The sequence below is a fragment of the Nerophis ophidion genome, linkage group LG06, assembly GCF_033978795.1.
Source record: "Nerophis ophidion isolate RoL-2023_Sa linkage group LG06, RoL_Noph_v1.0, whole genome shotgun sequence".
Taxonomy (NCBI): Eukaryota; Metazoa; Chordata; class Actinopteri; order Syngnathiformes; family Syngnathidae; genus Nerophis; species Nerophis ophidion.
This window is the reverse complement of record NC_084616.1, coordinates 54,284,807-54,297,314: the sequence shown is the minus strand read 5'-3', so window position 1 is coordinate 54,297,314 and position 12,508 is coordinate 54,284,807. Positions and strand designations below refer to the sequence as shown.

The 12,508-nt window shown below is 40.4% G+C and overlaps 1 protein-coding gene and 1 long non-coding RNA gene across 2 annotated transcripts in view; one reads left to right on the top strand and one right to left on the bottom strand.

Annotated features, from left to right (window-relative positions):
* The window catches only part of plxnd1 (plexin D1), a 146,978-nt gene that overhangs the window by 77,020 nt on the left and 57,450 nt on the right, over nt 1–12,508 (bottom strand). Inside the window, exons 8-12 of the mRNA XM_061904274.1 lie at nt 11,152–11,251; nt 9,641–9,739; nt 8,215–8,304; nt 7,947–8,046; nt 1,898–2,055 (exon numbers count right to left, since the gene is read on the bottom strand). Of these exons, the coding sequence (XP_061760258.1) occupies nt 1,898–2,055; nt 7,947–8,046; nt 8,215–8,304; nt 9,641–9,739; nt 11,152–11,251 (547 nt within the window). The remainder of the gene's footprint in view (nt 1–1,897; nt 2,056–7,946; nt 8,047–8,214; nt 8,305–9,640; nt 9,740–11,151; nt 11,252–12,508) is intronic.
* LOC133554947 (uncharacterized) overlaps nt 6,945–12,508 on the top strand; it is a 31,226-nt gene continuing 25,662 nt past the window's right edge. The window contains exon 1 of the long non-coding RNA XR_009807247.1: nt 6,945–7,211. This is a non-coding gene — a long non-coding RNA (uncharacterized LOC133554947). The remainder of the gene's footprint in view (nt 7,212–12,508) is intronic.

The following is a 12,508-nucleotide window of genomic DNA, read 5'->3' as shown; positions in this document are numbered from 1 at the left end:
TAAACTGAAAAATACAGACAATGTGGCGAATTGCTGGCACTGTCAAACGGAGTTGGCAGTTCACCATGGGCACATACTCTATATTGCTGAAGCAACACATTACCAGACAGCATCCTTAATATTTAAGAGCAGCTAACAATCAGAAACAAGGTAAACGTCGATTTTGATAGCCATCTTATATGTCTGATTTGCATAACCAATGTTTTATTCAAACACATGTGAGGACCTGCTAACATCTACATGTTTTTTTTCATTGCTAACCAGTTGTTTGTCCAAAAATCAAACACCACTCCTCTAATGAATAATTTCTCAAATGTGTATATGTTAAATTGTTAAATACATTGTCACTCAATTGATCATACTTTATCAGACACTCTTTTTGTTTAGTGTTGTGCTTCATTTATTATCTATCACCTGGTTTTAGACAACAAAGGTTTTTTTTACGTGCTGAAAAATCGATTCACATCCGAATTGCGATTTTAATGTATACCGATTATAGATTGATTTACAATTTTTGTGAATTAACTTTTTTTGTAAATACATTTTTAAAAATAAGTTTTTAAGGCCATCTCAACGCTTACGCGCTACACCGTACGCCCGCAGCCAAGAGAAGCTTTTGTGACAGCAAACCTGTTTTGAAAAGGTTTTATTATCAATTCTGTACCAAATAATGCTAGAATAGGCGTGAATCAAGAATTAATATAAAAATCTAATCTTCAACTCAGGAATCAGAACGAAATCGTTGTTGAAAAATTCCCATTCCTAATAAATAGTGATGCTCCTGTGGTAAAAGTGCAATTTCAATGTTATGTGCAAATATAATAAGAGATAATAAGGGTCCTCAGAAAACTCCTTGTTTACTTAAAAGTTTTTTCTAAAAGACGCATTTAAGTGTGTTTTATTGAATTACACTGATTAATTGAACAAATTTATGTATACATTACTCAATTACTAAAATAATCGATGCAGCCCGACTTATACTCATTCATGAACGACAATAAATGGAGAGATTTAGTACCATAAATTTAAAATCAATTCAATTTTTCAGTTGTTACTGTATGTTATACATTTTCCAATACTTAAGCAGACTTCGACAATATGTAATAAATAATTTAAATACTGGTGCAGATACAGACTTTTTTTAAATCTCAGGCTAGCTTCTTCTTCAAGTTGTTTGGTAGTAATTGACTTTGTAATGAGAACTACTGCCCCCCTACAGGGCTAGAATGGAAAGGTTATCAACCGCATCTTGTAGAAATGTATCATATCATCTGTCCATCCATTTTCGACCGCTTGTCCCTCTCGAGGTTGCGCGGGTTGCAGAAGTCTATCCCAGCTGCATTCAGGCGGAAGGCGGGATACACCAACCGCAGGGCCAACACAGATAGACAATATTCACACTCATATAATCGTTCTATAATGGTTGTGTTTTGTGACAACAGAAGAATTTAATTAAATTTTACTTTTTCAATTGTTTCCAGCTGTGTTTCTCTGACATACACTATTACTCTAAACAAGCAGGGCGGACTCTAAAACAATCCCTTTGGTTCTTATTCTTGTTATCAGTGTTTTTTTTATACAAAAAGAACCTTTTAAGCTCTGTCCAAACTGTGGACAGACATGTAGGTACAAGTTGCTCTGCTGAGTGAACACAGAATGTCCCTGGAGAACTGGAGCCAATGGGAATGTTAGCACCATTTAACACTCGATTGAATACTGATTAATGTCCGTCATACAGTGTGTGAGCAGCTGACAGTGGACAGACAGGGCATTACGGCACCAAACCATGTGAGTGACCCCATGATTCATACCATAATACACCCTGAGGGCTACAGAGAGGAGGTGGCGACTGAATGCAACTATGAATGTAACTACTTGTAGTCCCCTGTGCTCTTACCTTCTGGATCTCTGGAGCTGGGCATTGATCTCTGATTGCCTGGCAGTTGTCCCTCAGTCTACAGCTGTTTTCACACCAACCGCACAGGTGTCCCTGATCCTCACGGCCCCAGCACTGAGAGCAGTCTGTGCTTCCCACTCCACAGTTGTACACCTCCACTAGAGGGAGATAACTTTTTTTAATTACATGTTTCATTCCCGGCTTAGGCAAACAATGTGGGCAGCATAACTGTAAGTTGACAGCAGGATAGTGCATACATGCTGGCAAAGCAAATTGAGAATTTTTTGTGCCTCCCATGCGTCTCCCTGTGTGAGCATCTGCATATCAGACTGTGTATGTATCCCATTAAGTCTGTTTTGTTTTCCTTTCCCACTTCTGATGACTCAGCATGATACGAGGCATCGTCATGTCCGTTAACCATGCAAACTTTGGCACTGGCTTCAAGCTGCGCGTTCACACGGCCTGTGAGCCTCACATCTGGGCCTGGGAGAGGGAAGGCCTGGCTCGTATGTTTACCGCTGAGAGAACGCCAAGTTCAACAGCACTTCATATCATCTCTCCGTTGTCATGGAGATGTAAGTGTGCTTGCAACTCTACATGTGGACACGGCATCGGACACCTTAAATTGCATCTATATCCGACGGTCATTACGTGTAATTAGATGCCCACTGGCTATGGAATTATGATAAATTAGCAATTGTTGTGAAATTATATGTTGGAATACACAAAGTACTATTATTACAGGAGAGTGACAGCGTAATAATGTTTGTCTCTGAATACTTTTCCCCTCCTCCCAGTTTAATTAAAAGCAACCATCACAGCAGACATTGTTTTAACACAGGTGAAATGCATTCTGGGAGCAGAGGTGGCAGCTATTGTCCTTGAAAGTTTATAATCACAGCACAGAAACTTATGGCCATCTCCACTTGAGCATGAATATTTTAAAAACTTTTGTATGCGTTTTGGCCTCTTATACTTTTGTCGTTAAAAACTAAGACTTTTGTAATAAAATGAGTAAAAGAGAGCTTGGAGGTTTGTGTCATAATGACATAATCTCACGGCTGTTTCGTACACACACACATTCCCGGAGCGTGAGTACGAAACAGCCGTGAGTGAGTGCAATTAAAGCCAGACTTTTTATCACGCAGATGAACAATTTGCATTTAATATAACTTTTAATTGGGCTTCACGGTGGCAGAGGGGTTAGTGTGTCTGCCTCACAATACGAAGGTCCTGAGTAGTCAGGGTTCAATCGCGGGCTCGGGATCTTTCTGTGTGGAGTTTGCATGTCCTGTACGTAAATGCGTGGGTTCCCTCCGGGTACTCCGGCTTCCTCCCACCTCCAAAGACATGCACCTGAGGATAGGTTGATTGGCAACACTAAATTGGCCCTAGTGTGTGAATGTGAGTGTGAATGTTGTCGGTCTATCTTTGTGGGCCCTGCGATGAGGTTGCGACTTGTCCAGGGTGTACACCGCCTTCCGCCCGATTGTAGCTGAGATAGGCACCAGCGCCCCCCGCGACCCCGAAGGGAATAAGCGCTAGAAAATGGATGGATTGATGGATAACTTTTAATTGTATAAAGTATAGACATTTTGTCACACCTATGGATCATGTTTTGTTTTGGTCATGTTCGGTTTGGTTTTTTGGACATTTGCCTCTGTCTTTTCACTTCCTGGTTTGTTTTGTTACCATAGCTACTCATTAGTTTCCCCTAGTCACGCCCCGATCATCAGCCTCTCACACCTGTTTCTCATTACCACTGCTACTATTTAAGGATTTTACTTTCTGTCCATCAGTCTGGGATCTTCACACTCGCACGCACCCTACCCATGCTGCACCTCCTTCACGACCTCGATAATCTGTTTCAGTCCTTGTTGTTCGTTTTGGTCCACGCCGAGTAAGTTTTGTTGTTTATGCCATAGATGGTATCTTTTGTTTATTTGTATTTAGTCATGCCATTGTGCTGTTTTGTTTTAAGTTTAGTATAGATTATTATCCGCCACAGAGCGAGTCCTTGGTTTGCCTTTTTATAGTTTGTTTGTTTATTTAATAAATATCATGTACTTACATTCATGCCTGACTCGTGCCACATCATCCTTGCATCGAGGAAGCACAAACATACACAGTCCAAGCCTGACGCATTTTTAAAAATCTACAGCATATCTCAATTTACTGACTCAATTGATTGTGTGACGGAGCTCTATCCATAAAACACTTGTATCTCAAATGAACGTCGCTCATTGAAACAAAATTAATTCAATTTAATTAGTGACCCCCCCCCACAAAAAAAAAATAATCTTAACATGTAACAGGTGGAATGTTCCAATCAATTAAAGTAAAAGCCTTGGGAAATGTTTGCTTGCAACTTAAAGCATAACAGTTATCTTCAATGCCCAGATTTTGTGATAGCGAAATTGAGCTAATCACTCTTGTATTGATCATACAATACTTCTATCGTCATTTATGTCGATGCGCCTACCACTGGGAGCACTATTTTAGCTGTTAGCATTGGTTAGCATGGCTTATTGCATCCTACTATGTGTTGTGTAATATGTTCATCTTTTCTCATCCTTCAGTAATACTTGTAATAAATGTAGCTTATTTGCTGCCAGGCAGGCGAGGATTGCTGACTTAGAAGCAGCTCTGCACTGTGGACGGATGTTAGCTGCTGGCTTCCTAGCAAAGATGCATTAGTGGCTGGCGCTGTTTTACATCTATTTGTGTCTTAAATGAGGCAAGTTGACAGGAGCATGTGCATGAATCATTTTGGGGACATTCCTGGCGGGGTTTTAAGGACAAACTGTAAACCGATTGCTAGTCTTGCCCAATACACGGCTTAGGTTTCTATATTCGATTGACCTAAAAATATGTAGCTGATTTTTATCAATTGTAGTGGCTGCTACAGATGCAGCCAAATTGCTCGCTTGTCAAACCAGATATCCGGTCACATTGGTTTATTGCTCACAAGCCTAATAGTTGTTCTTGTTTTATTTTTTGCCTTCAAAAATTTAACTTGGAGCAAGTTGCAAACAGTTCCTTAGCCAAAAGAACATAAGTGTATTTAGGATTATGTAGCAGTCGATATGCATGCGTATGCTTTATAACACGCATGTGCCGTTAAAAAACCTTCCTGATTTGAAAGTCATGTTATCATACGTAATATATCACTATATTGATGAACATAGGCGTTATAGGCAGCCAGACTGTTTTGAAACTATTCTTGTGTGGCTGGTGTGGACATGGCCTCACTATAGAACAGTGGTTCTCAATTTTTTTTTTACCAAGTACCACCCCAGAAATAACTTTGCTCTCATTAAATATACAGTAACACAGTAGGCCTAAACATTTTTTAAAAACAAAGCAAAGGTTTTTAACATTTTTTTGGCCACTGTAACACGGGCCACTGCAACAATAGCGATGTGCACATGGACACGGTTAATCTTATTAAAAGCTTAACTGCAATAAAACGTTCCATGTTAACATGCAATTTGGAATATTCTGAACCAATTACACATGATAGGATCACAATTTCATTCCAATCGACACAAGGTGTTAATGTTGATAGTCATTAAGATTGAAGTGCATGAAAACAATTTGGGTCGAAATGATCCTTACGGCGCATGTCTTTGACGTCAGCCATACTGTACGAGTGGTGAAGGAGGGTTTAATAGAATAATCTCGGAATGAAACGATTGTCTTGCTACAGTCTCCCTCCAATCAACATGTACAAAAGTAGCGTTATGTACTGTTGAGGTCATTCCTCTAAAACAAAGAATAGCAAAAATAAAAGTATGGTCTGCAGTGTCATGTGTCGATGTATCAGTAAAAGGAGAGATCCCGTTGTTGTTTCAACTAGCTGTTTTATTCGTGGTCTTACAGCCACTCCAAGTGCTAACTGTTAGCCTAAGGCACGTAACATGAAGGCAAGCCCTGATGATGTCATATCTGCGACTATGGAAAATACAGCAACCCGTACATATCACAACATGGAAGGCGCAGAACAGCTCCATTTCAAAAAGAGGTAAAACTAAAGTAGCCAACAGAAGGAAACATTTTTTTATAAATAAAGTCACAACATTGGACAAGCAGAAAGGCACATAGCCATGTTTGTTTACAGCGGATTCACTGCTTCTTGGTGGTGGTATAGCTCGGTTGGTAGAGTGGCCGTGCCAGCAATTTGAGGGTGGCAGGTTCGATTCCTGCTTCTGCCATCCTAGTCACTGCCGTTGTGTCCTTGGGCAAGACACTTTACCCACGTGCTCCCAGTGCCACCCACACTGGTTTAAATGTAACTTAGATATTGGGTGTCACTATGTAAAGCGCTTTGAGTCATTAGAGAAAAGCGCTATATAAATATAATTCACTTCACTTCACTTCTTCTTCTACTTCCGTTTACCGTTTGTGCTGCATATGTCAAAATAAAGTATTCAAATCTAAGGTGTGGATAATTTTTTCAGAGTCCATGGACACAGTAACATTGCAATTAGGGCTGCAACAACTAATCGATTAAATCGATTATAATCCATTATAAAAATAGTTGCCGATTAATTTAGTCATCGATTCATTGGATCTATGCTATTCGCATGAGCTGCGGCTACGTCACATGAGGTGGCAGTAATCCAGCCAATGATGTGTCATGTGCAGCTCACGTGACCACGCCGTCTCCTATTCCTGGAAACATTCAAAAAATGGCGGAGGAAAGCAGTACCGATAGTTCAGCAGAGAAACATCTGGAGGTTAATGCTTCAATGGAGAAAAGTGTACGACCTAAGTCGTCAAAAGTGTCGGAACACTTTAATTTAAATTAGGGGCGGCATTGCGTAGTGGGTAGAGCGACCATGCCAGAAACCTGAGGGTTGCTGGTTCGCTCCCCGCCTATTGATATCCAAATTGCTGCTGTTGTGTCCTTGGGCAGGACACTTCACCCTTACCCCCCGTGCCGCTCACGCTGGTGAATGATTGATGAATGAATGATAGGTGGTGGTCGGAGGGGCTGTAGGCGCAAACTGGCAGCCACGCTTCCGTTAGTCTACCCCAGGGCAGCTGTGGTTACAGATGTAGCTTATCACCACCAGGTGTGAATGAATGATGGGTTCCCACTTCTCTGTGAGCGCTTTGAGTATCTAATAATTGAAAAAGTGCAATATAAATCTAATCCATTATTATTATTATTATTATTAAAGACTTCAAAGAAGACAGTTTCCTGCAAAATGTGCAGCATGGACCTCGCGAGGCATTGAAGGACAACATTGCTTCGAGAGAACCTGAAGAGGAGACATGTTGGAGCCATGGATGAAGGAAACAACTCACAGTACGTAACTATAAGTCCAGAGTCCGGAAAAATTGATCCGTTGTGTCCGTCTTTGTGTGTTTTTAATCTTTTGTTAACAAGGAGATTTTTTTAAGGAAGCGCAGCAGCAACTGTTGTGTATTAACTTTCAGAGTGTTAGGTACTTTTTGGAGGGTCCAGTGACTTAGTTTTCTGTGTTGTTTTGAGTGGGAACAGGTTTTCATGAGTTTAGCACGTCAGCTCTTTTTTATAAGTAACGTTAACGTTATCCCTTTGTTGCAACGCGGGGTTGTTCCTCCAAGCAAAATTATTGCTACTGGCATGACAATGGTGCACTTTATAAAAAAAAACATTTTTGTAACATTTGCCTTATTTTATTTGGCAAGTTGAAAGAACATGGTGCCAGTAGGCTGTTGTTTTTTTCTTCAATAAAATACTGGAAAGGATAGAAATGTAGTTTGTCTCTTTTATCCGATTATTAATCGATTAATCGAAGTAATAATCAACAGATTAATTGATTATCAAATTAGTTGTTGGATGCAGCCCTAATTGCAATCCAAACATGATCAGATTAAAAACATTTTGCACATGTACACGTGGCTACTGTAACAGTTTGAACAGTAACACTGTGTTCGAATATTTAATTACCCACGTACCACTAGTGGTATGCATGTCATAGTTTGATGTGTCTGCTGAAGAAGATGCTTTTTTTGTTGTTTTAAAAAACTTGTGTGTTAGATAAGGACCATGTCTTACCGTTCATAGGCATGAGGCTGTCCACAAAAGTGTCCTGGCTAAGGAATCCTCTCCTCCTCAGGTTGAGGTGGTAAATGTGACTCCTATGGTTGGTGGACAGCTACACGGACACAAAAGTAGTTATGCGACATTCCTGTAATTGACTCATGATTGGGCCTAAACCTGATAACAATGAAAGCACTGCTACTAGAAATCAGCAGGTGCTAAAGTGCTTTTGTTGTTCCAAATGGACTCCGGTTATTTGTGGTAGTTAATTGTCTGCACTTACTGTCACACCACTGCACTTGACAGTGGAGCTATTTAGCCATGTGGCTATGTATCGCTGCTCTGTCCCAAAGTCACACTCCAGCTCCTCCCCCTGTAATGAAAAACACCATACCCAGCAATAAGCAATTATAGACAAGTACATGGCGATCTGATGCAGTTTCCTGCACAGGGAAAAAAATAAATAGAAGTTTGGTACCAATTAATGACGTTTAGAGTGGAAGGAGAATGTAACTGGCCCTGCCAGGTGAAGATGGGATCAATTCTAAATTCATACTCATAAGCATCTGGACCACAACACATCAGCAATATCAATCAAATGTATTCCTCTTAAAATAAGTGCCAGATGAGAAGTTAGGAACAAAGAATATCAGCACGACCAGAGAAGGAGATTCAGACAGTTCTAACTGACCAGAATGTTTTTTTAATGACTTTTTAGACTGGAGTTTTCTGCCATTTGGCCCAAGGAATGCCCATCATTTCTAATGTGTGCGCGGTCTGAAGGTTTGAGGCCAAACGTGTTGCTAAGAGTATCAGTGAGAATGTCTATCGCAGTTTTTTTAAGTGTGTTCCAGGGACAATAATACTCACCCCCCGACCTTCAGAACACCACCGCCACTAGAAATACACACGTATATTGCACACACACAACCTCCACCGTGTGGGACCAAATCCAATTGTATTCCCACAAACTCCAGAAGCATCTGTGAATGGGCGATGACTTTGCCACAGAAACCAAGCGTAAGTGACTCAGATTCACCGCAGTGGTGACTGGATGATGTCGTTACTCAAACAATGTCAGTTTGAATGAACTTCCGTAATGAAACCTGCAAGTCTGTGAAGGATGCCCTGATGATCTATGTTCGCTGGGGTGAGTGTGTGAGTGTGTGTGCGCGTGCGGACATTTGTGCGCGAGTCAAAGTCTGTCACCATAGTAACACCTCGGAAAAGGGCTTGAAAAGGCCAGCAAGGTTAGACAAGGGACCACCTGGCAATTTGTCTGCAGACACTATTCAAGTAAATGTCCTAACCAGTGAAAATGTCTACATTCAGATTAGGAATATGGATTACAACAATAATGTTTTAATTGAATATGCTGCCTGTGTGCTGCTGACAGAGATATAACTTGAGCAACATAAGCAAAAAGATCACCGCCTGTTCTTCATAGTCTCACAACGTGCACATCAGCCCGCCTCAGCTTTTGCTCATTTACAGACCAAACTCACAGCACACACACATCCATCTGTGCCTCGCTCAGTTTGAAGCAAACACACCATATGCTTCTGTTTTATTCCACTTATTTTCACAACATGTATGTTGGCCAAAGTCCAACTTCAGACCTACACTGTGTGTGTGTGTGTGTGTGTGTGTGTGTGTGTGTGTGTGTGTGTGCGTGTGTGTGTGTGTGTGAGTGTGTGTGTGTGTGGTACCTCCTGGATGTTGTTAAGGGATATGGTGAAATCCTGGGCCGCACCGGATGGCGATGGAGGAACCTCAGTGGCTACCAAGCTGGGGCAGGAAACTACATTCTGTGGTGGGGGGTGCAGGAAGTGACATAAAGTAGTTAGAAAAAAGACAATAGCTTCGTCGCACACATCCTCAAACCAAAATATGTGTCCTGTTTATCTGGAGGAGGTAGGAGGAAATGGGAGGGTAAAGTCTCACTTGGAGGGAAACAACAACGGCTTCAAATAGAAAGACGACGATGGATTAGAATAACAGACCCACTGGACGCTATGATGGGATCAGCAGGACGGAAAATACCCACCACCTCCTCTCGGTCGTTTTTAGAAATGATCTCACTTAAAATGCGAAAACATCTTGTGCTGCCTTGATATCTGATTTAATTTGCTTTGGGACATTAAAAGGCAAACATGACATCTGTTCCCAAACATCCAATGATATCTGTATCACTTCACAAATGAACTCAGGTCAATTCTGAGTGGTGGACTTGTGATGCAAAAATAAACAGTGGACTTCCACAAAAATAAAGCTTTCAAATTGTCAAGACAATGAGCAGCTTGACCATCAGGTGACCGGAGACCTGGGCGTGACACTTGGAAAAAGTGTGACTGAACGTTACAACCAACACCCTTACGGCTTCAGGTTCAAATCTCCTCAACCAGACTAAAGGCAATATATAAGCATGTTTTGACATTTTTCTTGTGCAGCCCTTTGAGACACTCCTGAGCACTATGAGTCAGGATTTAGCCCCATCCTCCCATATATAAGTTTTTTCCAGACTTTTTATTGACAAAAAAATCCTGTTATAAATATCATTGAAATAACCAGAAATACATTACAATAAAAATCATATCAATATATGTATTGCTTTATTGATCACCATTAACTTCAAATAAGCACCAGAGCTCCTCTTTTGTTGTTTGGCAGCTTGCTGACAACCTTTGAGACACTTTTTAATCCATTATCATTCATTTTAGGGGTGGCTTTTTTTTGTTTTGGTTCAAATCTCTTCAGGTCATTGGGGTGTGTGTGTGAGTGACAGGAAGAAAAGCTCTGACTTGCTTGAATATATCTCTTGACGCACATATTTTACAGACTTTTTTTCTGGGGAAAAAAGGTTGTTTAGTATTCAATACGGTAATATGGACTATTATAATGTACAACATGATTATATGTCTGTGTAATCCATTTATTTGAAGAAATACAATATGTTTAGTAAATAATTATATTACCATGGATCTACTTGTCCGCATGCTGACTTTTAAACTAAAGGAAAGGTATTTTAAGTGTTCTACAGCAGAACCTTTCGCTCAATGTTACGGCTGTGTTTTTTATTCCAACATGCATGCTGCATTAAAACGCCACATGTTTGTTCGTGTCGACCCCTGACTGATTCAAAACATGGGGCAGCACGCATTTAAAATCTTGCATATGAGAAAGTCTGGCTTCCATCTGACTTCGAATATTACTAACTCACCTCCAGCAGGTTGTGCTTTGACTCATCTTTACTGGAGACACACTGGTGGTTGTCCTGGTCCCAGTAGCATTTCCACCTTGTGCTCAGGCAGCTAACACACCTGATAGACACAAGCAAATAGGGGAGGGTCAGATCCTGTGTCTGCACAATCACCAATCATCTCATTAGTTGCACAAACTAAACTGCAAAGACCAAAGTTATACTACAGAAAAGCGATGTGATGATTAATCACATGGCAGATGTGTTCACTCCTCAGTTTCAACACATCCAGCCAGCAGGTCCACATGCACACAATCTGAAAGCACTTCTCTATCCAAACAGTCAATGATGATATGTTCAAGCCCACTATATGGGAGTAAGAGCAGTATTTCTTCTTAACGAAGTCCATGCCTTGATCAGGATTTCAAAGTTCACAGTAGAAGTGACCTCTACTACATCTGAGAGATGATCAACATGTGTTCATGTATTGTGTGCATTCCCTCAGATACTACAAACGACATGTTTTGTCTTTGTGAGCAACCACTTTCACAATGCCCTGTGAGGTGTAATTTTTTTTTAAAAGGGCTATTGCAACGCTGCTAAATTAGTAGAAATGTCAAAAGGTAAGATAAGCAGTGTTGGATCAAAAGTTCTTCAAAAATACAACTTTTCCACGTTTTTACTGTTAGAGATGACACATATGTCGTTTGTCACAGTTTAGTAGTACAACCGTTGCACCTTTACTGGATTCCACTGCTGGTTAAGCATTAATTATTCATAGGGGCTCCTATATAGAAGACATGTTCAGAATCTGAGTCCCTTTTGAATGAAATGATAAACAAAAATGTTCACCAAAAGTGTAGTTCTTCAAATGACTGAATGGTTCTTTATATGGGCCCTGTGATTGACAGATGATCAGTCCAACATGTACACTGCCTTTTTCTCTAAGTCAGATGGGATAGGTTCCAGAGACACACACTAGGTGGAAGATGTTCAGTTAAAGCGAATCTCTTTGCTGTTCAATTGCTTGTTAAATTGGTGACTTGTACCCCAAATGCGCACATTGGGACAATTGACTGTGTTACACAAATGGAAAGCCACTTCATCGCTAAAAACTAGACGAAAAAAGAAAGTTTAATCATCTTCCATCATTGACTTACAGAATCTCCTTCGCATGTTGTTGTTGTTATTAGCAAGTGCTTGGACAAGGCTAAGTTTTTATGGTTTCATACACAATTGAACAGCGCCGAAAGGATTACATGACCATAACGGTGAAATTGTAACACAGTAAAACTTGTATAACTCCTGTATCAAATGACCATTGATTCAGTCTATTACAGTGCTTTAGAACCATAGAAGCTTTTTTTTTTTTTTTTTA